Source organism: Mytilinidion resinicola (genome assembly GCF_010093595.1).
Source record: "Mytilinidion resinicola strain CBS 304.34 unplaced genomic scaffold BDZ99scaffold_11, whole genome shotgun sequence".
Taxonomy (NCBI): Eukaryota; Fungi; Ascomycota; class Dothideomycetes; order Mytilinidiales; family Mytilinidiaceae; genus Mytilinidion; species Mytilinidion resinicola.
Genome location: NW_022985447.1, coordinates 842,677 through 864,438, shown reverse-complemented (window position 1 = coordinate 864,438; position 21,762 = coordinate 842,677). Strand labels below are relative to the sequence as shown.

Here is a 21,762-nt window from a genome sequence, read left to right as displayed (position 1 = left end):
TACCACATACTAAGGCTCAATATCTATGTTATTTTATACTCTATTCTATATGAAATAGAGGCCTAGTTACAGGTTTGAGCTCACTTCCAGTACTTCAGCTCTTCCGATGCCATATTAGAGCTGCCTAGGGCAGGTATTATTCAGGTATCGTGAAAGCGGGAAACTATGGAGACATCGACCGTAGCCAGCTCAAAATGGTTACAAAATAGCCGATCATTCATACATGCCACTCCAAGAACATGCCAGATACTCTCCCCACCCCTATATTAATTAGACCCACCGTATATCTCCAGGCAACAACATTTACACATCAAATAAAACCAACGCTCATTTGACGACCAGCCTGGCCAAAAAGCCCCTCATGGCCTCTGCGCCTTCTTTTCCGTCCTCGCCTAAACTTCGCTCTAGATCTTGCACCATGTGTCTCGCCTTGGCGTTCAATTCCTCTACACACCTTTTGCTGTACTGGAAGCTTCCCGTGCGCTCCATGTAGCTCACGGCGTACTTCTTAACTTCCTCGTCTGTTGTTTTCTGTTTTAGGATGTTGATGAGGACGAGGTTGGTGGGATCGGCACGGATAGCGTGGATGATGAGGAAGGAGAATTTGCCCTCGGTCAAGTCTTCGCAGAGCCCTTTGGCGGAAGAATAGGCGGAGAGGTTGAGATGGTCGTCGAGGATTTGAAAGAGGAGGCCGATGGCGTTGACAAGGGGTACGCAGTCACTGCAGAAAATCATTGTCAGTTGACCGCCGCTCAATAGGTCGGATGGGGAGTATGTTGGAACTAACATGTCAATCTTGCTATCCGCCTGCATGAGCTTTATTGCTAGCCTGAACAGCCCCCCTGTTTTGTTCCCCACCATCTCCAAGTAATCGGCCTCGGAAGGACAAGTCAGCGAGTCGCGCCAGTACAGGTCCATGCCTTGCCCACGGTGCAGGTTCAGCAGCTCCTCGGTGAAAATGTCGATCATGGCGGGATTCGAGAGTTTCGATAGTTCGCGTAGGGCGAGAAAGTAGACATAGTTTGCGCTGTTGATAACCTGGGCAGTACCGAAGATCCGGTTGGCCACCGGGACGCCGCGTCGAAGGAGGGACGAGTCTTCTACGTCGTCGACACTGTGAGGGTAGCTCAATTAGCTTTCTGTTCATGTGGAGTCCCTCCAGAAGCTTTACTTACAGCAAGGAAGCTGTGTGCAGCATTCCCACCACTTTTGTGATCACCTCCAGGCTTTCCGCTGGCACCTTGAGCCACATGTTAAAGGCGCCCACGAGCTGCGCCCGCATGTCCTTGCCTGGGTGGCCGTAGAGGTATTCATACGGCCCTAACAGTATCTTCTCCTTATCCTCGTCCCACGGTGCGTGCTTCTGGTGTATGAGTTCATGCCCAATGCCGCGAAGCGGATCCGGCGGCGGCGGCGTCATGGGAACTGGGTATGGATGTGTGTGCGAGACGGGCGACGTATGCTTCTTGCCCTGGGCTATCCAGTCTATTTCGGAAAGTGGGCGGAGGACAGATTTGGAGGGCAGGCGCGCTACACCAGAGATGCTCGAGATGCTGCTGGTCATGCCGTGCGAGCTGGTTCGCGGAGGGATGGCATTTGGGGAGCTAGGGTTCTCCACGACCATGCTGAAACCGAAGAAGATGGCCGCTGATGTCGACGGCAGCTGTATTTATAGGTGGAGAGGGTTGGGATGGCACTAATACGATGCGTGGGTGCTGCCTGCGGGCACGAGGCCGCGGCGCGATGCTATTCACGACTGCGGCACAAGCTGTGCCAGAACGCGTACCCTCAGCCCAGATGAGACTCGAAATTTGGGGCAAGATGGACGTAGATAGTCGGCCTGACAGACTCGGATTGCTGCGATATAGCTTAGTGCTGGCGGTGGCAGAGGGCGGAGGTGGTGATGTGCTGGAGCTGGAGCTGTCAATCCTTCAAGACAGCTACTACGTAGCCTGGACGCCTGCACGCCTCGCCGCGCTTTTCACATGCTCGGCGGCCAGGGTCTGTTGGGCGCGGGGTTGTTCAGATTGGCTGCGTAAAAACACCAGGGGTTAGTCCAGGGATTATCGATCTCTTCAAGGCGATCTTTTCTCGCTATAAAATTTGTTTCACTACCGTCTTCAAGCCTCCCAATCTAGGAATGCTACTCGCTTTTTGCTTCATCTATCTCTATCGGTAGACTACGATGGCGAGGAACCCGCGCGCATAATTCACTGCTGCCTCCACAAGAGAACACGACTAGCAAATTTATGCAAGACGCTTCTAGATCACGTGATTATTACGGTAGCGTGGCATCTTGCTCTCCAAACCTCATCTACCTGAGATATCCACATCAACACTCTCCTCACCGCCATCAGCACACATCATTCAACACCCCTCATTTAGCACATATCATTCAAGCACCTCCCTTAGCCCGTGCAATTGCATGCTTATTGGGGACAATCATTGAGTATGAAGCCACTGCACCGTAGCTAGAAGCACTGGAGGCTCACACCGCACAGATTGAATCAAAATGCATCCATCCAGAGTCGCACGCTACCTACCGGACCACAGCAACGTAGGAACAATACTCTAACTCGTCACACGGTGTATCTTACATCCGAGGTCAATGCTCTCCGCACTCAATAGGTTTTGCATAGCGTTTTGCACCGGTTCAAGCGCCTAATACTCTATCAGTCTCATCTACGCCTACGATGACATGGCGCCAGCCATCCGGAATTACTCCGTGGGGCGGCTGGACCATGGGTGCTACGCGTCTATCGTGATTGATTTCCACCTTTACCTTTGTGGGTTCCGCTATTTCATGCTCATTAATCCGAAAGTTCTAGAGCCTCAGATATCCCATTATTCGTATTTGTCTCCGCTTTCACCTAGCTTAACCTCATTCATCCTTTGAAGGGCCACATCTCGTTACGTCATTGGTTCCTTGATGATCAACTCATGGCCATGACGGAAGCTGTTGCGTTGGCTTTTCACTAAGTTTCGAGGATTCACCTCCGACAGCCAATCATACTGCTCAGATCTACCTCAACTCAAGACTGAGTCTAGATTCTAGATTGGAGAAGAGTTCTCCAACACCATGATTCATGGAACCATGACTGTGAGTTTTTCGGGAAAGACACAGACACACATCTCCTTATTTTGTCATTTCCTTCTTTCTCATGGCCTCAACTTTGATCACCTTTGCATCTTTCCTACTTGATATATTACGTCTCTCTATCTACTATGATTATGATATTACGTCTTTCTATCTACTATGACATTTCGTCTTCTATACGAGAACAGGGAATGACTTGCACCAGATTATCTACCACCGCTCGGGATGCTTCGATACTCGATGTGCTCAGGAACTCCCCTCTGGTATGATTTTGTCAACGGGCTGCCGTTGAGAAAATCGCAGTATTACGTATTCGTTGTAAGCGCAATAGAATAACTTGCAGATATCCTTGCTACCCAGCAACACGACCCGACTGTCACGCCGCTGGGGAGCCCGCTCTTCTCTTTCTTTGTCTGCAAAACGAATACCCGCATTACTAAATTCAAAAATACAGCACTAATTAGCATCAAATCAGTAACAATGTCAAAACGCAGGATCATCGGGTATCGCTCTTCGAAAACAATGCAGCCACGCGTCGAAAACAATACAGCCACGCATCAAAAACAATACAGCCGCGCGGGGCATGGAAAAGGTGGCACACTAATTCTAGAACAAGCTGTCTCGTGTGCACACCTGTCTGCCACTGTTTGGGTTGCTTCAACAAATTTCCACATAGCCCAAGGTGGAGAGCATCTATCTTCTTTAGATCCCTGAAAATACGTTGAAGCAACCCAAACAGTAGCAGACAGGTGTACACACGAGATGAGTATGCCACTTTTTTCGTGCCTAGCGTGACAGCCAAGTCCAGACGCCTAGGACTACATCAGCCGCCAGACCTGCTTTCCGCTTGTAATATCCACGTCCCACCTGCCCGACGGGACATAATGGCCGAAGTTCGCGCAGAGCTGCATTTCCACATAGTCGTGATGCGAGTCAGCACGTGGCTCCTCTCGAGGTGCAGGCGCCAGATGTGGAAGGCTAGTTGCTTGCGGCAGCTCACTTTGCTCCTGACCTTGGATATACGAAGGCCATGGATTAACATGATGGAAGCCAGCTTGAGGTTGCTGGTGAGGTTCCGCCGGACTATACCCGAACGGATTCGTGAAATGTGGCTGCTGGGTCGATGGATTCACGGAGGGCTTGAGACCGTCTTTCATGCCTGAAGGCATGCCGAGGTGTTGTAATTGCTGCGACTGACCCAAGGGACCACTCCCCTGCATAACCTGCACATGAGGAATCTGCGGGGGGAAGTCCTGTGGTAATGGCTCTTGCTCTTGTTCGCCTGGTAAGTGTTAGTGGATGGATGAAACCTCTTGTGAACGTATCGGAGTCAAGAGGGAATGGGAGACCACTCATGAAAAGGAACATGCAAGGACCCTACCATCACAAGCCTTTTCATGGTACAGCGACAGCCATGCACGTACGAAAAAAGTGGCACACTCATCAAGTACTTTGTCCGTGTGTACAGCTGTCTGCCACTGCATGGAGTGCTTCAACAAAGTTCCACATAGCCCAAGACCAAGGGCATCTATCTTCTTTAGATCCCTGAAAATACATTGAAGTAACCTAAACAGTGGCAGACAGGTGTACACACAAGACAGCTTGTTCTAGAATTAGTGTGCCACCTTTTTCATGCCCCGCGTGCCATGATAGTACAACTGACGAGCTCGCAGTGACATCTTCACAATAGTTTGCCGTGCTGCATTCAAGGCTAAATGCGGCCCTATCGAACACCAGGAAAAGATTGTTGGTATCTATGTGCGGATGAGAAATACAGGAAGAAACCCAGCACTTACGTGGGCTTTCTGCTGGCACATTCTTCCAGTTTGGGTCATGTGCTCGCCGAGCCTTCCTCGGATCAGGTTTCGGCATTGAATCGGACCTCCAGTAATGGGGAGTGGGCCCCTTCTCGGACAGCTCATAGAGTGACTCTTCGGAAACAAGGCCACGAAGCGACGTCCACAGGTTCAAGGGATAGCGCCTGCCGTCTGGCAAACCATTCTGCAGCACTCGAAGGGCATTTTCTGAGAAGTTGTGTGCGTATTGACGTTCCTTGTTGGCTTCGTCAATAATATTGTTCATATCCTGTTCTTGAACGTTTTCTCGACATCCAGAAGTCGGTCCCATTGCGTGTAGTTTTCGGAGCTCCGCTTGGCTATAGTAGGTGTTGAGCGCCAACCACATATGGAAAGGAAACAATGTACCGTCCGGTTTACCGTTCTGCATCTTTCGAAGGGCTTCCGCTGCAATTTCAGCCCCCTGCTTGTATCTCAGATGAGCCAGGTCAATGAGTTCTACCACCGTCTTTACCAGCTCTTCCATCAGCACGTCTCTCTCGACTGTGAGGTGGATCTGAAAAGTGTCAAGCCGAAGACCTGCCTCGTCAAGGTTGGCATTTTTGTCCTTTCGAAGCTTGCGGCTGCGGGCCGCCGCATTTCTGTTGCGTTCCAGGTTCCTTTCCCGCTTGATCGCTTCTACCGAGCCCGGGAGCTCTCCCGGGCGGCTCTTGGCTTTCCTGCCACCCTTCCTTGTAAGCTCCGATGAGCACGCGTTTTGGGACTGTATGGGTCGTGCGGTGGTCCGCGGTGAGATCGCCGTCGATGAAGGAGTCTGGCTAGCATCTGGGGTCGGGAGCTGTAGTCCGTGTAGCGCTTCTATCGAGAGACGCTCGACGTCACCGGTCACTCTTGAGAGCCTCTTGTCGGGAGGACGAGTCAATCCCGCAGTCTCATCCAGTGATTGAGGGTGATCTGGGACCACAGCCGCGGTTTCATCCGTGATATCAATGTCGTCGTCGGCCAAAATGTCGGGAGAGAATTCTAGCGCACCTGTTTCTGTCAGCCAAGGCAACGCCTTCAGGAAACGACGATAACTCACCGAACTGTTCCTGGAAATGATGTCCCAAGTCGTCCGGTTGACTGGGGATACCTAGATTTTCGTCAGGGCCAATCAGATCTCATTCTTGACAAGGAGGCAACCTGCGATTGCTTGTGAACAGATGATGGCAGACTTACCGAGAAGAGCAAGGTCCTTAAAAGTAACGTTGTTCAGTTGATTGGTAAAATCGGGGTCCTCAGGACCTACGAGGCTCCCATTCTCGTAGCGAAACCCCGGGGAGTCGTCTTCCATTTATGATGCGTAGTCTCTAAAACAAATCTTGACCTATAAACATCAGCCAATCCAAACGATGATCTGGAGAAGTTCAAACGATAGGGCTGGGCAGGCACAGCAAGCATTACGCGACTTCCGACACTATTGGGCGGCATCTCCGACGACACGAGCAGCCAGCGAGCAGGACCTTTCCGAGGAACCGACAGCTTTATAGACGAGCAAATCTACCGTGGTAGAAGCAGGTATAAGATTTCCGAACTTTGGGAGGATCATGGAAACAAGACGTACAGTGCCAACGTTATTCCCCTGGGCTTTAAATTTGAGGCTGTGGCCCAGAAAAGAACAGTGGAGAAGAGGAGAAAACAACTCACAGAGCGAAGAAAACGAGGCTCGACTCACGTGGGGCACGGTTCTGTACACCGTGTACCTAAGTAGGCTACTTCTGGATGGCGAATATGACAGATTTAGATCCTCAAATAATTTGAGCCTTATGGTAAAGCCACGCGAGTTTATTCGACCCGTATGAGGGCCTACAAGACATGAAAAAAAGAACGCCTTGAGGATAAGTAAGCCTCAGCAGTACACGCCGTTCGTGGCGTTGTATGGAGTATCAAGCTCACAAGCGACGAAATGCTTATTATTGGGCGTAGATACAGCGACCTGGAGAAGATTTTGAGGAGATGCTGGTCCACTCGATTTTAAAGTTTGTCGAAAATCAGCCATAAAGGCCCAATCTGCGCTCACTGCCCAGGCGTTGCCCTGGCAAACGGATAAGGCGCATAAGACATACGTTTTATCTCGTTCTCATGTTTCATTGGGTTGTTTGTTTTGGGCCCTTGACTAGTAGGCGGTGAATACTGATTTAATTTGGGCGAGGCCTCAAAAGGTTGGCTTGGTATTCTAAACTTGATTCAGCCCCATTTCGGATTCAATCCCAGGCACATTTTCGAGAAGCTTCGATATTCCTACCAGGCCTCATTCCGTCTATTAAATCTCTTTCACAGACTACTAGAGCTCAAATACTGCGGTTCAAACACCTCGACATCATCCAATTCCTCATACTAAAGCCGAGCAACACTGAAACAAAACAATGGAGCTACGACCGTAGAGACGGCGCTACCATTAGCCCAGGAGACGATTGCCAAATAGCTGCAGCAGAGCGACATCTGATTCGTTCACACCGACAACAAACTGTTGAGGAGTCCCACCGAGCCACAACTTTCTCGGGAACTTCCGCAATCTTTGCACGATATTTGTTATAATCACCAAGAATGGATGCTAAAACAATTCTCTCCAGGCAAGACCGAACAACAGCTCGTCTATACGTGATACTCTATCGAGACTACTAAGCGCACTTCAATTCAACCTTGACAGACTGAGCGAACATGGCCAACACTCCACATGTGAAGCTTCAGAACCATTTCCTTGCTCTCTCATATCCCCTGCTAGTCTACAACTCAAATGCCCCCTAATGGAGTAAGCCAAGCACTGTACCTTGGAAGAGTCCACGCCTTCGAACGGAGACGGAACAACTGTCGTGGTAGAGAAACCGTGGCGTGTTGAAATGCGCCATTGTATTGGTCAAAATCTATGGGCGAGGCTGCCAACTCGAGGCTGCGACTGAGCGGTTTCTAAATAGACTCAAGCCGTCGTCTATAGCGGCGGCATGGAAGGTTCGGGACGTTACGCTAACTTGCCGAAAGAGGGGCGCCCCTCTGCCGATGCTCCATACTGACGTAAATAGGTGCTTGTCATGCCTCAAGATAGACAGGCTTTGACCACATAGGGCTCTTAGCAGTCTCTAGCGTATTGGCAGCGGAGCAACCATTACAACAGCCTCTCTGTAAGTGGTCAATTGGAATGCCAAGAGCGCTGAGCATGAGGCTGGACATTCGATAGTAAAACTACTAGCACCTAACTAGCTATAACAGAGCAGGGAGGAATGACGCCAGATCAGGCCGCAATGCTAAAGAGAAGAAATGGGAACTAGGACAGCTCGAGGAAGAGGAGTGGCGATCAGTGTTCTTATACCTTAAGGCGATCTACTAGCGTGGCGTATTCCTTCGAGTTTATGACAGACCGATGTCGTGCGTTACATTCACTATACCTGAGTGTTGACTAGTCGAGGAAGACGACGGGATTATAAAGAAGGTACAATGAAAATGGGTGGAGGATAGCACAGAGCACCCCAAAATTGCTCTTCTGGTGAGCCCGTAGATCTCCGTATGAGGAGTGTCAGTGGGGGTTACTGCGGGGTAGTGTTCTGGCCCCAATATGGAAGCAACAGCCTTAGTAGCTCTAGAGCTGAGTTTTGAGGTGGTTCTTCGCGGCCAATCAAGGAGCTTCAATTAATTAGCCTTTCGCCTCAGCCGCGGGATGACCCGTGCTGGACTGGACCCTGCCTGAAGCTTAAGGCACGTGCAAGACAACCCTGAACACCCACCACCATCTCATCTTCAACACCACGCTTGCTACTGAAACGCCCAGGCCCACGTCTCATATTTCACCCTTTACATTACTGTCGCTATTGACTTTCGCTGCACACTGCACTAAGCATGTCCACCGCCGTGCTTACACCGACCCCATCAGACGACCCATTCCTGCGCGTGCAAGCGCACACCTGTCCACAGTGCGGCGCCGAATATGCACACACACTAGACGAGCACCACGACGCCGACAAGCGGCGGATAGCAGAGCTAGAATCACAGATCAGGCTCCTGACCGAGAAGGCCACCTCAGCCGGTACGCGTGGATCTGTCTTCCACTTTCGAGCTCCCCAAGAACCCTCCACAAGGACCCCAGCTAACGTCAAATCTACAGTCGACAAACTCGCCGACTACGAAAACGAGCTCCGCCGCCTCAAATCCCCCCCCCAACCACCCCCCGAGCCCCCCCGCTCCTCCACCGACACCGACCCCGCCCGCCCAACCACCTCCTCCAGCAATAAGACCTCCCGCTTCTCCTCCCTCCTCGGCACCCGTCGAGCCTCCCCCACCGAACCACCACCTCTCCCGCCCGTCCCATCCCCCGACCTCCGCGCGGCGCTCGAGCGCGAGCAAACCCTGCGCGCGGCCGCCGAGGGCCAGCTGCACGCGATGAGCGGCGAGATCGAGGACCTGAGCGTGCAGCTGTTCCAGCAGGCGAACGAGATGGTGGCGACGGAGCGGAAAGCGCGGGCGAAGCTGGAGGCGCGGGTGGCGGTGCTGGAGGAGCGGGATGGGGAGAAGCGGGCGCGGTTGGAGCGGCTGGAGGGTGCGATGAAGAGGATTGAGCGCGTGAGGGGGTTGTTGGTGGGTGGGTGATGTTGCGGCATAAGACGAATTGAATACCCGGAGAGGGAGTCACTTCGAGGGCCTGATGAGAGGACATGCCGTGAAGTGAAGAGGTTTGTGCTTGAGCAGGTGCTGCGAGCGAGCGGAAGAGTTCCAGCGCCGCGGTTTGATGATGCTGCGGAGCTTCAAGAGCCCATGAGGCTAAAACTCTTGTAATCATCCCGAGCTACCTCCGCGTCTGCATACGAGGAGAGGGCTTGGCATGGTTCTTTAGCCCTCGATGCCCTCGCAGACACGCTACCCGCTTTATGAGGAGTAAATCGAAGAGAACTGGCATGAAGAGTTGCATCATGTTATCGATGTCACATTTAGCGCTCATAGCATATGCTTGTATTTGTATTCATATATCATTATACCAATCATATTTCTCATTCTTACCAATACGTTCTCGGCGTGCCACCCCAATAACCGTAACCCTCTACGATTCGAAGCCTGTACTCACCTAGAAGTAAGCATACAGTGCCTTGCCATAGATACCGTATACTTCCCTCCCACTGTCTGTGGGGCTCCAACGTACTAATAGAAAACGGGGGCAGCGGATACACATCCAATCTGCCTACACCCTGTTGGCGCTGTCTGAGGTGGCCTCGCGAGATTACTAGTTGTCCAAAACACCGACTTTCTCTCTCATTTGGGATGCTAAAAATACTGTGAAGCTCCTTACGCAGCGGTAAACGAGTGGACAAATTTCGAGAACGAGGCATTGTACCACGAGAAAAGAATAACCACATCACAAAAAGCACGACGACAATGTTCAAGACCTGCCAGCTATGTGGCGCTCAATTCCCTACCGCTAATATATACACCATCCCACCTCATAAAACCCATCCCCGAACCCCTATGGTTCCCTCCGAAACAAGCACAGAAACGCCCACGATATTTATACATCCAAACCTCCATACCCGCCGTGCAAAGCACCGGTGAAATGCTTCTACACCTAAGCCCGTAACCAGAAGCGAAGATGCACCAAACTTCAGTTGAGAGTCGCCCAAAGACTTTGACGAAAGGAAAAGAAGTGGCTATCACGCCTCAGCCGCAACGAAGCAAAGAAAAAAAATTCTCGAAATGCAGGAGATGCATGAAAATGCTAAACCAAAGCATTATCCCCGCTTGCCTAGAATTCCAAATGCAAGAACGAGTTCCCACTAAGGATATGAATATCCGCCTGAGCAAAGAACCAGCGCCCCAAACCCCCCAAAAGTTGCAAAGACCGGGTATACCCGCAAGAAACAACACCAACTCGATTCAATTCAGTTCGTACAATCGTCCTCTACAAATGCATCCATCCAAGTCATTCTCTCGATATCACAATCCGCATTCCAAGATTCAGTATTCAGAATTTGGAACGTTACCGAGCTGCAACAGGAGCGGATAGCTGCTTCTTCCGTTTCCTGACCAACCACTCGCCAAGTAAAGAGTCCAGCCGACCACCCATATCCTTGACGGCGCTGCGTTCGTCTTGGAATAGGCCAGCCATAATGGGGTGCTCCGGTCCGACTGGCACCACGCCCGAGGTGTCGTGTACGACGAGGAGCATGTCGCGGATGTCGCTACCGTCGTCGAGGTAGGTGCGGAGGCTGGCGTCTGACCATGCGGGGAGGGAAGCGGTTGAGGATGGCGGAGGGGAGTGCTGCATCTCGTGCGTAGGGATCGGAGCAGGGCGACTTGGGGCTGCTGGGACATTTGTGAGGGGCGGCGTCAGGGTCGTTGGTGATGGTGTGCCCGTCGGGCGCGAGGCGATGAGATTGGGCGCGGAGGGCTGCGATGTAGAAGGGCTGTCGTGGAGGGATGGAGTTGATATTGGTGATCCTGAGTCTTGGCTTGAAGTGTCGCCCGTAAGGTCGGGAGGATTGTGTGCGTCGTGATCTATTTCGCGACCAGAGAGTTCGTTCTCTGGAGGTTGGGCATCTCTCGGAGAAACATGTACCGGGGATTCAGATAAACGCTCTGCAGAATCTGAAGGGTCGGTACGGCGCTGGGACGTCTCCTCTGCAGTTTCATGGGGGTCTGCAAAAGGATCTGTCTTCTCGTCATCTGCTGAAGAGTCGAAATCATCGAGCTGAATACGCTGCTTCGCCTTTCTAACCTTTTCAGGTCGAGGTTCGCTCGGACTGCGGCCCAACATGTTAGCGATGGGATTTGTTTTCGCGGCTGAGGAGTGGGACCGAGACCGTTGTGGCTCGGCTGTGGACTCGGGCGATTGTATGCGTCCTTGCAGAGACTCCTGCGGGGGTTGTTCAGGTTCGGGGGATACAAGACGCATGGTACCGGAGTTTTGTTGACCGTTAGGTTTGGAGTTCAGTGGAGCTGGCTGAAGCTGCGCTGTGGGCTCTGGACTTGCAGTCTGGGACGTATTCTGGGACGTATTCTGGGACGTATTCTGTGACGTATTCTGGGCGTTCTTGGGAGGAGAGACATCACCATTTCGGGGTTGCTTTTGGAGTTTGCCCTTGCTGGGATTCCTCTGGGGTTGCACCACAGGCTCCTTTTCGGACATGGAGTTCTCCGTCGGCGAGTCGTCAGAGTTCTTGCTCTGGGGTGAGCCCCTTCCGAGCTCCTCGGAAACCTTCTCAGTATCACTGTTCTCCGGATCTTGGGTCTTGGTCTTCTTGTCCTTCCTCTTAAACAGCCCACTGAGCATCCCAGGCTTCTTCTCCTTCTTTTTCTTCTCATCCTTGGCCTTGTCGGCAAATCCGTTCTTCTCAAGACTCTCCAGGCTAGGGCCTCGCTCCTTACTCTCAAAGGACCGCGTCGTTGAACCACTTGAATCGTCTCTGAGGAGATTTGGCGTAAGGGTGATTTTCCGTGTCTCTGCGTTGTCGTCTTTGAAGAACGAATCTGTGTTTCGCAGTGTCCCATTGCGCGAAACTTTCGGATCCACTATCACGAGTAAGCTCTTCGGTTCAATGTTACGTTCTAAAGAGGACTCACGAGGTCGATCAAACATCTCGTCACTGGTTCGTTGTTTGTCGCTATCTTTCAACAGGTCGTCGGTTGATTCTCGCGGAGTATCAATGCTATCCGAAGATTTGGCCTCCTTCTTGGACCCGTTGACCTTGAGTGGTTGGACAGCCAGTGCGTCCTCCTGCTCTGGCTCCTGGCCGTTTTGCGCTGCCTCGCCTTGGGTCTGTTGAGATGTCCCTTCGAACGAATCGTCCTGCTCATCGTCTTCGTCGGATGAGTAGTCGTAATCAGACGCTTCGACGTATGTGGGAGCCGTGAACTGAACAGTCTTTGCGTTTCGTCGCCTCATGGCCTTTTTCAGGGGGTTCTTCGTTTTCTCGGCCGTGTCGCCCAGCATGGTAGCAGATAGCTATATTGATTAGAACATGCCCCATTAAGCTCCAAAAGAACTTACATCGATATTTCGGTGCTTGTTCAGCCGTGCTAATCGCTCAGTCGGCGTCTCGATGTGCTCGGCGGGGAGATATCCTGAGATCGTAAGTGGATGACGTGGCGAGCGGATGCGGAAGGCGCATACCAATACTACTGTCCTTCACTACTCTGACCAGCCACCAATAGCTGTTACTATCGTCCAGGAGGACCATGGTGTCGCCTTTGGTGGCATTGGCTTGGCCTTCTACCGTCGCAACAAACGTATGCAGAGCGTAAACGAATTCAAAATCAATGTCCTCTGTGTATCGTAAGCACTCTCCGCCCCAGCCAGAGTCAATGAAACGTGGATCGTCAGAAAAAGAAACGTCACTGTCATCATCACCGCCAGAGTAGTCCATGTCCAGGGCAGAGTCGGCGTCGCTGTCGGTTATCCAGGAAGAGTCGGAGCTTGTTGGAGATCCGAACGGCGTAGGAAGCGGAGTGTCCAGGACCAACATCTCTTTAGGGGTAAACAAGGCCCGGTTGATCTTGGGAGGAACGAGGTAGTACTCGTCAATATCAGAGCTGTGTTCCAGTTCAGAACCGTCTTCAATATCCAGGAGCGGGTCGTCCGAGGGGAGCAGCATCTTTCGAAGGTCACCAGAGTCAAACTTGACAAGCGAGACATTGGAATCCTGGCGTATGCTCTGCAATCGAGCGTCGATCCTCGTCAAATAATCCGGCTGCGGTTTTGGAGAGGCGTCCATGATTCCGGCGAAGCGGACCGTCTTGGTTCCTGGTTTCGATGCCTCCAGCGGCGTATACTTACGACCACGATGAAGATGACTTGGTGACTGTGCCTGGGGCAATCTTGACTTGAGGGAGAAAGGAAATGGTGTAGGGGATGGAATGAGAGAAGATGTCCGCCGAGCACCCGTTCCAGCTGCTGTGTCGGGATCGTCTGAACCAGCAGAGGCAGCGAGCGGAAGGTGGACTGGCGTGGATCTGTAGGGCGAAGAAGAGAAATCGAGGCTGGGTGAAGGGGTGGCCGACTTCGAGCACCGCGGGGGAGTCGGTGTCGAATCCGGAGTGAGAGAAGAGCGGCGCGGAGGCCGGGACGTAGGTAGAGAATACACACCATCGTCAATGGACGGCGAACTCGAGATCTTGTCCATCATGTCGTCGTCGTCCATGTCGTCAATGTCGGCGTCGGTTATGTCTCCGCCGTCGCCGGCGCTCGACATGCCGCCATTCATGCGTATCGCCTGCTCGTCTTGCAGCTGCTGTTGCTGATCCCCATTGTTGACGAGGGTCGTCTCGTCGTCGGAGCCTGGGTCGTCGCGCAGAGCAGCCCCCGAGTCGTTCCACGCCTTCTGCAGGTTGGCATCTTCGGCGGCGCGCTCGTCGTCGGCCTGCTTGACCGCGGCAGCTTGATGGGGCGCGGCGGGGCCAATTCCGAGGGGTGCTGGGTGTGCGGGCTGGCGAGAGTGGTCCTGCGCGGTGGGAGAGGTCTTTTCTTGCAGGTCGAGCGTATCTGCGCAAACCAATGTTAGACAGTGCGCCAATTCGCATCGTTCAGCGCAGACGTACCGGCTCGAATAATATGGGGTCGCGTCATTCTAACTCATGTCCAAAAAGAATCCAACGGGTGGGATATTGCTGCCGCCGTCGCCAAATCGACCGCGGGCGCCAAAGAATGCGAATGTTGGGGGGCGTAGAATCCAAGATGCCCAAGAGCTAGGGAGCAAAGAATTGTAGCCACTGCAGCGAGCAGCGGAGTGGTGAGTCGGGAAAGAGGGACACAGGGCGGTGCCACTGGTGCGGCGGTGCAGGTCGGGGCTGCCGAGGGACGCCTCAGATCATGCCGCAGCGCCGGCAGACGAGTCGGTATGGATATGCGAGGAGCGTGGAGCGGGTGCTGGAGGAGACGGCGAGCGCAATCGTGTATGAGGCTGCTTGGGCGACGATGGGGTCGAGAAAGGGAGTCTGGGAACTTTCGTGTTTCATCCCCTGGCTCCCCAAAATAGCTGCCCCGTGCGTTGATTCTCGCGGATGGGCATCCCCACCCAGGGTGCCAGGCCACCAGGCCACCCACGAGCCCGGCGTCCATGACCGCCGTCGACGGCAAACTGCGCCCAAGGACCGCGTGCTATCACAAGCCGGATGCTGTGTCCAGAGTTTATGACGATTCAGCCCACTTCTCTCCCTCTGCTCAGCCAGAGCCGTAGTGGCCGGGCAGTCACGGGCTGGCGTCGGGTCGCCTAAACGAGCCACGGAGCGCTAATCTTGTTCCTGAGCAGCCAGAGATCGCAAATCCAAGGCTGCTGGAGAGGCTGGGGCTGGGGCTGGGGAGTGGCGGCCATGGCTCCGCGTCCGCCTGGCATCCAGAATCCAGTCGTCGCCCCCCACCATGGCAGTCTCCGCTACCTCACTCTTGTTTGCTGCGGCTTTGTGCCATCAAGTTCCCCGCCCGATTGAAACATGCCACGACGACGCCTGCATGCATGGCTTGTCTTGAAACGTCATTTCCAAAGCAGCACGAAAACAAGGTCGCGTAGTGCCCTGTATGGAACTAGGAGGTACTCAGTAGCTTCCGTGTATATCTTTCCGTTTTACGGACCTAGCTTACGAACACCCATATGATACATTCCTCTTCCTGCATACCGAGCTCTTACATTCTGACGCCATTGGCGATCTACAAACACGTGGTCGGGGTTGTCGACTACTTCATTTAAATACAATCATCATTCAACCCGCGTAAGCTTCCCATAAATACTCTTTTTCGTGATCCAGCCGTTAGTTCCGCCGACGTTGTTACCAATGAAATACCGCACTCCCGACTTTGCCTTCACGAGGTGGAGGTAATGGCTGCCTTTGACTTTGCACAGCACGACGTCATCGACTGAGATATGTTCTGAAATCGGCTCGGCGGTACATAAGGACCGATGAGTGATTTTTCCGCGCATAGAGTGGCCGGAGGGTCGGAATTGTACTGCGAGGCCTTGCTGAAGCTGTTTGATGAGGTTGGTTGCCCAGGTCATTGAGGATGCTGGAGAGGCTCGGTTGACGTAATTATAGGTGTAGAATCTGGTGCTTCTGAGTTGGAAGCTCTTTTTTTGATAAAAGGTATCTCGATCTGATGCAATTTGTAAAGAGGAAGGGTGCAATGTGCCTGATGGCTTAGCGTATTTCACGATCACGTGGGCAAGTCGCGATTTAGACTTCAGTGCATCTATTATGCTCCAAAAGCGTGATAAGAAGTTCACATAATCCAATGGATCAAGGTGAGCTATTTCGTAATAGATTGAGCAAGATAGGGTAATACTAAAGCTCCGATGAGGACATCATCACAATTTACAAGGGTGAATACTGCTTGACTCCACGGGTCGGCGCTTTGTAGCAACTCCAAAACTTTATCTGAGTTATGCCTCTCATATTTTTGTACATGCATTCAGTGTCTACAATCGCGCTTCTGCACCTAATGTAGATATTTCGCGACGTGGAATGGCTGCTTTTCTATTGTTCACGCTGGCATAACAAATGAGACGTATCTAACATGTCGTCTGTGGCGCTTGCTCTTAATTAAAATAGCGACCCAAGTACAGATATGATTGTAGTCTAACACGGGATAAATTCCTTACCTGCCCACGGCCTCCGTGTGATCCTGCATAGGCTTGCTCGTCGCTTGCCCAGGCTAGATTTGGAAACTATGAGCGTACCGAGCTTGCAATACGATGCTAAGATCTTCCTGAACTCTATTAATATGTTGACAGACCTCAAACGGTGGAAGGCTATTGTGCTGTAGTCTTGTAATACAATGTAGTGTTTAACTTAGTGAACCATGTATGGAAGCTTAAGTATGCAACCAAAACTACTGGAAATTGAAGAGGTGACGAAGCGGTGAAGCGGTGAACGAAAAGCCCGCCGCATAACAAACCGGTGACAAAGCTTTTCACAGCCCCGATTCATCAACAAACTTTGGCCGTCGAATCAACAAATCTCCTCCTCTCGGTCGGAACGCTAGCAAAGCCCTGCAGCGGCCTAGCCGAAACACAATGACGGAACCACCCAGAATCATACAATGCGTATATGACCATTCGCTCATTGGGCGTGATGCTGCGCTGACGAGCGACGGCAGAAACGGTGTTGAGTCAGACCAAAGCAGCAGACCGCAAAATGGAGACCATGCAGGAATCTCTGCTCCGGACGCTGGAAGCCCTGTCCGCAGAGCCGGTCAGCCCGCAGTAACAAAGCCAGAAAGGAGCCAGGCTCGGCTCACAACGATCTACAACCCAGCCGAGGAAAACGAAGCTGGCGCAGGGAGAGCAGGCGGCGAGGATTCGAACGTCGCACTACGAAAAAGACAATGTTCTCCGGGACGGGAGGGCGATAACCCTAATGATCGCCCAAAAAAGGTTGTAGTCCGGGAAAGAGGGAGCAAGAAAGATGACACCGATGCTAACATGCAGGAAGCATCGGTCGCCAGAACTATACCAGAGCCCATTGTACGGGGGTTAGGCAAGCCTTCACTCCACGACAAGACACACGGTGGTGCCAGGCCAGAGACCGGTTCTCTTGGTCCACAGGCGTCCATAGTTGCTCCGCAGCCGCCCATAGTTGCTCCGCAGCCGCATATACAACCACAAGGGGACACATTATCGCTTTGGCCGGCTTATCTCCATCTGTTATGGTACAACCGCAAATATGGCACCCATCCGTTCATCGCAGAGCATGAGGGACAACTGGATCATGACGACCGCGGCTGGAGAGAGGCTATTCAGTACAACGAGGAAGAGCTTGTTCGGGAAGCTTTCGATGAGGCACAGGAGCTTGGGTCGGGAAGCTATCGGTGAGGCAGAGGACGAGCTTGTTCGGAGGATGTCGATGGGGCAGAGTAAGAAGGCTCTATTCTACCACTTCGTGTCGTGTAGACACATGACGTCTTGGACGGGCGTGGGAAGCCAGACTATTCGTGCGGAATCATAGGGCAGGATGATCTATTGAGAGCAGGATATGGCACAAGCCGGCGATTGACCAGAATATGTCAGGTAGTTTGAGGCAAAGCACTTCGATTAGAATACCAGTCTAGCACTCACGATTGCCGCCTTCCCATCATCATCTTGCTCTGTGTTGTGAAGACATCGTCGAAGCTCTGAGAGTGCGTTAAGGAGTATGATTGACGGTCACGATGCAGATAGGTCCCTAGATCTGTAGCATCTTCGCTACCACCGAGTATCTACGGCAGCTGGCATCGTGGTTGGAAAAAGATGCCCGCTCAGATTCGGGCAGGTTGTCGTCTGATAAAAGGCTAGAAGCTAAGGGCCGGGCATACATATCCAGATCGCACGGCCCGGTACGGCATACCGGAATCGTTCCGTCGTAACTATCCGGGAGGCGACGTGAGTGGCTGTCCTCATTATGTGGGTCCCGGATCGCCTTGGGCTGTTGGTACCCTTCTAAAGAAGACTTGGAAATCTCTCCCCGCCACACCTTAGTATGTCCATACGCTATAATCGCTATGTTATCCTTTAACAGGCGAACTCTCTTATTTTGTTGCGCAATGCGCCGCTCTTATGGTGTTGCTCGCTTCCTCGCCGTTACTGTGACTTCACCATATTCTACCTTTGTACGACATTAGACACCAGTACCCGAGCTCCTTATCCCTTAGGCACCACGTTGCAGATCCCAACAGCCAGCCAACAATGCCACAATCCTTCCGAGGTTGAGCGGACTCACGAATTGCATGCGTCGAGGGCCGCTCTTTCTCTCATGGCGTGTAGAATAAACATATACTGTCTACGCAACGATGGGCTTGCCTGTCTTCACACTTCGATTATGTTGCCATTGCCATCCTGCAAGGCCGATCACTCGTTTCCCAAGGGTCGGCCCATCGCCCATCTCGAGCGAGCTCCCTTTCAGTATAAGGGCAAGGGTGGCTTTTGCTTATGTAGATCCAACCTCGTACCTGCGCGATACCAGGCGCTCCGACCGTTCGAGCCTTTCCTCTCTTTCGTGTATATAGCCTCAGGGCCCTCCAACTGTTCCCATTCGTGGCTATCAGCTCTCAATTGTTATCACTCCGAATATCCCCTCTCTTCATTGCTCTCATCCTCGTAATGATGCGTCTATCACTATGCCTTCTTCAACTGATGCTCTCAACTTTTATAACAATGCCGACCTCTTTGCAGCAAGACGCATCTCCCCAGTCGTAAGACATTGTGCCGATTCCTGAAAATTGGTACCCATATTTACCGTTTGAGCGCCAAGCAACCTCTCCAAAACCCGTCACCAATTCGCAGCCTTCAGCAGGAGAGGGTTTTACTAGCTGCGCTGCGCTGTCAAAGCACCACCACTGGCTGCCCCAGTGCAATATACTCCCGATGGCTCCCTCATGCACCAGGATACAGGAAACACTGGAAATAGCGGGAACGGTGGCCCACATGCAACATTGTCAATGTGTCAACTATCGCCTCTGGCTTAAGACTCCTGGTATTCGACGCTCAAGGCGAATTGACGGCAGCTTTTACGTATCTAGCCAACGGCTCAAAAACACCAACTTACGCTCTAGCAGCAGTAGATCCCGACACCTTCGCAATCTTGTCAACCTGGTCATCCCCAAGGAGCAACCATTTAAATACCGAGTATATGGAAATCGATCTCAAAAGTAACACGATAGCAGTGAGCTCACGCCACGGCCCAACGACAAGGAACACAGTGTGATCTTCCAAAAACCACCATCGATCTCGCTGCCCTGGGCGTCGTGGAAGTGTATGAAAAGCTGTTGAACAGCATGTTCGATGCTCAAGGAAATGTATGGTTCTCCACAGGTGGAATTGTAGGCGGCGTAGGAGACGCCCCTCAGAACACCACTCTCTTCGGCTATGTTGATTCTAAAGGGACTGCCCATTCCCTTCCCCTGAAAAATCAAATGCAGGATAATAGCTTGGCTGTACATGGGACATCATCTATGCCGCGACGGGGCCTAGTTCAGGCAGCCCAGCGGATACATCAAATGCTACCGGCTACATGCATGCCATCACTTCGGGTCCTCGTACCCACATTACGACGCTATAGAAAGCTTCTTATGATACAGGTTCAGCTATCGAACCCGGTTGCTGCTCCCGCGGGACTGGAGCGACTCCGGCAACAATTACATAGTCATCACCGACAAGTCAGATTTCCAAATCAGCCTTTCGGTCTACCGTCAGGGCAAGAAACCAGCGCTACTGGTGTTCCAGCCAGGCACAACCGCCACGGACAGCTCCCCAATTATCGACATAAATGGAAAAACGTACAGCGCAACGATTACATCGCCCCTGTGCTATATCTAGGAGCTGGAAGCATCAACGGCGCTTACAACAACTTCAACCCAATGGCACCAAGTCTTCTCCGTGTCAACGTTCCCGCCGACGGCGGCGACTGTAGTATAGCTTGGATAATGACGAGTTTAGAGCCACCTCTGTCTCTATACTGTCAACCTAGACAGGCCTGTTCTACACTTACCTTCAAGATGCCGAGCTTTCAAATCAGAAACAATACATATTTTACTCCTCAGGAACGAGCTATGAGACTGAAGAAGTTGCATGGAAGGTCAGGGCGGCACACTGTAGGTAAGTCTAGATAGATACTATACATGCAAAAGATTCAAATATCTATCAGGCGTCACTGTTGACGTGCTGTAGATAGTACAGGAGAACTCTAGCTTCAAGTACACGTACAACACAGCATCTAATACTGAGGCAGTAATGTGTACACAAATCTCCCTCCTTTCTAAGGATGAAACCCAGCAGCGGAAATCCCCATATAAGTTGCGAGCAAATATACACACCCTTTATAGCCCGCTTTTAATAAACGTAACGTAGTCGGCAAGCATACTGTTACAACCCGTAATACGAACCACCCGAGCGCAGAGGCACTCGCGGAGACAAGCAGACAAATCAGGCTGATCACAAAGGACCAGGTCACGGGACCAAGGGGGTCACGTGTAGGACGCATCGGTATCCTGGATTCCCCCACGGACTGCTGGTGGATGGGAACGATACAAGGATAGGAATCACGGGATGAGAGATCCACGTGATGGATCAGTGGGATCAGGAGAATCAGGGAGTGATCCCCAGGAGCAAGGTCGCGGACACAGGATCTGGAGGATCAGTGGCCGAGCGTGACGATCCAGACTGAGCCATAGGTTTCTTAGGGCGGAGCTTTCATATATAAGGACGCTCCTTTGCATAGATAGGAACCTCGTGTTCAACTCAAGACTTCAATACTACCTATTGGAAGTGACAACCCCGTCTTGTACCTGAGATTGATCTTGCCTCACCTTTTGAAGACTATTGCACCCCGACGACGACTTGACCTATACCCTGCCTTAGTGCGTGGCACTTGGAAGGTATAGAAGAGACGACCCGTTACACATACGGCCCACGCAAGCCTGTGGCCACCCCCAATTATGGTGCGATTTGGACCTTTTAACACCGGAGAAATCTCACCAACTACTAAATATTAAGTGAAATTATATAAGTGCACATGTTATTTAGCCCTTTATAGTTGCTAGGTAGAAAGTTAGAGTAATAAGTACGTGTAATTCTATTTATTGTATTATAAATCTTACCTAGCCTTAGGAGCTAAAACTCTTCTACAACTATATAGGGCCTTTAAAAGACCTCGAAAATTAATAGATAATATTATAATAGTTACTATTAAATTTATTCTATATTATAGCCCGAAAAACACGATGCAATCGACCCCACAGCATTTTGGAAATACAACCTAAGGAGGGCCCCTAGGGGCTATCCAAGGCCCTGCGAACAATTGTACGCAGCCTCAAAGCCCTACGAGTAGTGCCGGCGGCGTCGCGGTAGGTACACCGCGAATTGCGACCCCTAACGCGCAGCCGCCCCAGCAACA

General features: G+C 51.9%; 7 protein-coding genes across 7 annotated transcripts; 2 read left to right on the top strand and 5 right to left on the bottom strand.

The window, feature by feature from the left end:
- Positions 1 to 14: 14 nt before the first annotated feature.
- On the bottom strand, positions 15 to 1,873 carry BDZ99DRAFT_463826 (geranylgeranyl pyrophosphate synthetase). The gene is made up of 3 exons (XM_033720158.1): positions 1,176 to 1,873; positions 788 to 1,114; positions 15 to 721 (listed from the first exon to the last, which is right to left on the bottom strand). The coding sequence occupies exons 1-3, from the start codon at positions 1,622 to 1,624 to the stop codon at positions 328 to 330; spliced, it is 1,170 nt and encodes a 389-aa protein (XP_033575941.1). The 5' UTR covers positions 1,625 to 1,873; the 3' UTR covers positions 15 to 327.
- Positions 1,874 to 3,863: 1,990 nt separating this feature from the next.
- On the bottom strand, positions 3,864 to 4,490 carry BDZ99DRAFT_43228 (uncharacterized protein). The gene has a single exon (XM_033717325.1). The coding sequence runs from the start codon at positions 4,315 to 4,317 to the stop codon at positions 3,916 to 3,918; it is 402 nt and encodes a 133-aa protein (XP_033575940.1). The 5' UTR covers positions 4,318 to 4,490; the 3' UTR covers positions 3,864 to 3,915.
- BDZ99DRAFT_43298 (uncharacterized protein) lies at positions 4,491 to 5,732 on the bottom strand. Its single transcript, XM_033717368.1, has one exon. The coding sequence runs from the start codon at positions 5,417 to 5,419 to the stop codon at positions 4,664 to 4,666; it is 756 nt and encodes a 251-aa protein (XP_033575939.1). The 5' UTR covers positions 5,420 to 5,732; the 3' UTR covers positions 4,491 to 4,663.
- Positions 5,733 to 8,662: 2,930 nt separating this feature from the next.
- On the top strand, positions 8,663 to 9,901 carry BDZ99DRAFT_509386 (uncharacterized protein). Its single transcript, XM_033724402.1, has 2 exons — positions 8,663 to 8,950; positions 9,029 to 9,901. Exons 1-2 carry the CDS (start codon positions 8,764 to 8,766, stop codon positions 9,508 to 9,510), a joined length of 669 nt encoding a protein of 222 aa, XP_033575938.1. The 5' UTR covers positions 8,663 to 8,763; the 3' UTR covers positions 9,511 to 9,901.
- Positions 9,902 to 10,888: 987 nt separating this feature from the next.
- BDZ99DRAFT_389611 (uncharacterized protein) lies at positions 10,889 to 14,473 on the bottom strand (the record flags this gene model as incomplete). Its single annotated transcript, XM_033715647.1, has 6 exons — positions 10,889 to 12,420; positions 12,472 to 12,853; positions 12,899 to 12,972; positions 13,022 to 13,192; positions 13,994 to 14,389; positions 14,446 to 14,473. 6 exons carry the CDS (start codon positions 14,471 to 14,473, stop codon positions 10,889 to 10,891), a joined length of 2,583 nt encoding a protein of 860 aa, XP_033575937.1.
- A 792-nt stretch (positions 14,474 to 15,265) lies between these two features.
- On the bottom strand, positions 15,266 to 16,140 carry BDZ99DRAFT_463822 (uncharacterized protein). Its single transcript, XM_033720157.1, has 2 exons — positions 15,934 to 16,140; positions 15,266 to 15,878 (listed from the first exon to the last, which is right to left on the bottom strand). The coding sequence occupies exon 2, from the start codon at positions 15,819 to 15,821 to the stop codon at positions 15,600 to 15,602; it is 222 nt and encodes a 73-aa protein (XP_033575936.1). The 5' UTR covers positions 15,822 to 15,878; positions 15,934 to 16,140; the 3' UTR covers positions 15,266 to 15,599.
- Positions 16,141 to 16,910: 770 nt separating this feature from the next.
- BDZ99DRAFT_521442 (uncharacterized protein) lies at positions 16,911 to 17,708 on the top strand (the record flags this gene model as incomplete). Its single annotated transcript, XM_033725624.1, has 1 exon — positions 16,911 to 17,708. The coding sequence occupies one exon, from the start codon at positions 16,911 to 16,913 to the stop codon at positions 17,706 to 17,708; it is 798 nt and encodes a 265-aa protein (XP_033575935.1).
- Between the last annotated feature and the right edge of the window lie 4,054 nt (positions 17,709 to 21,762).

Coding starts and splice junctions, on each gene's coding strand:
- BDZ99DRAFT_463826 (XM_033720158.1), bottom strand. CDS start 1,624: ATGGTCGTGGAGAACCCTAGCTCCCCAAATGCCATCCCTCCGCGAACC. Junction 1,115..1,175: donor CTGCACACAGCTTCCTTGCT/GTAAGTAAAGCT, acceptor CTACCCTCACAG/TGTCGACGACGTAGAAGACT. Junction 722..787: donor GCGGATAGCAAGATTGACAT/GTTAGTTCCAAC, acceptor GATTTTCTGCAG/TGACTGCGTACCCCTTGTCA.
- BDZ99DRAFT_43228 (XM_033717325.1), bottom strand. CDS start 4,317: ATGCAGGGGAGTGGTCCCTTGGGTCAGTCGCAGCAATTACAACACCTC.
- BDZ99DRAFT_43298 (XM_033717368.1), bottom strand. CDS start 5,419: ATGGAAGAGCTGGTAAAGACGGTGGTAGAACTCATTGACCTGGCTCAT.
- BDZ99DRAFT_509386 (XM_033724402.1), top strand. CDS start 8,764: ATGTCCACCGCCGTGCTTACACCGACCCCATCAGACGACCCATTCCTG. Junction 8,951..9,028: donor CGAGAAGGCCACCTCAGCCG/GTACGCGTGGAT, acceptor TCAAATCTACAG/TCGACAAACTCGCCGACTAC.
- BDZ99DRAFT_463822 (XM_033720157.1), bottom strand. CDS start 15,821: ATGCGCGGAAAAATCACTCATCGGTCCTTATGTACCGCCGAGCCGATT.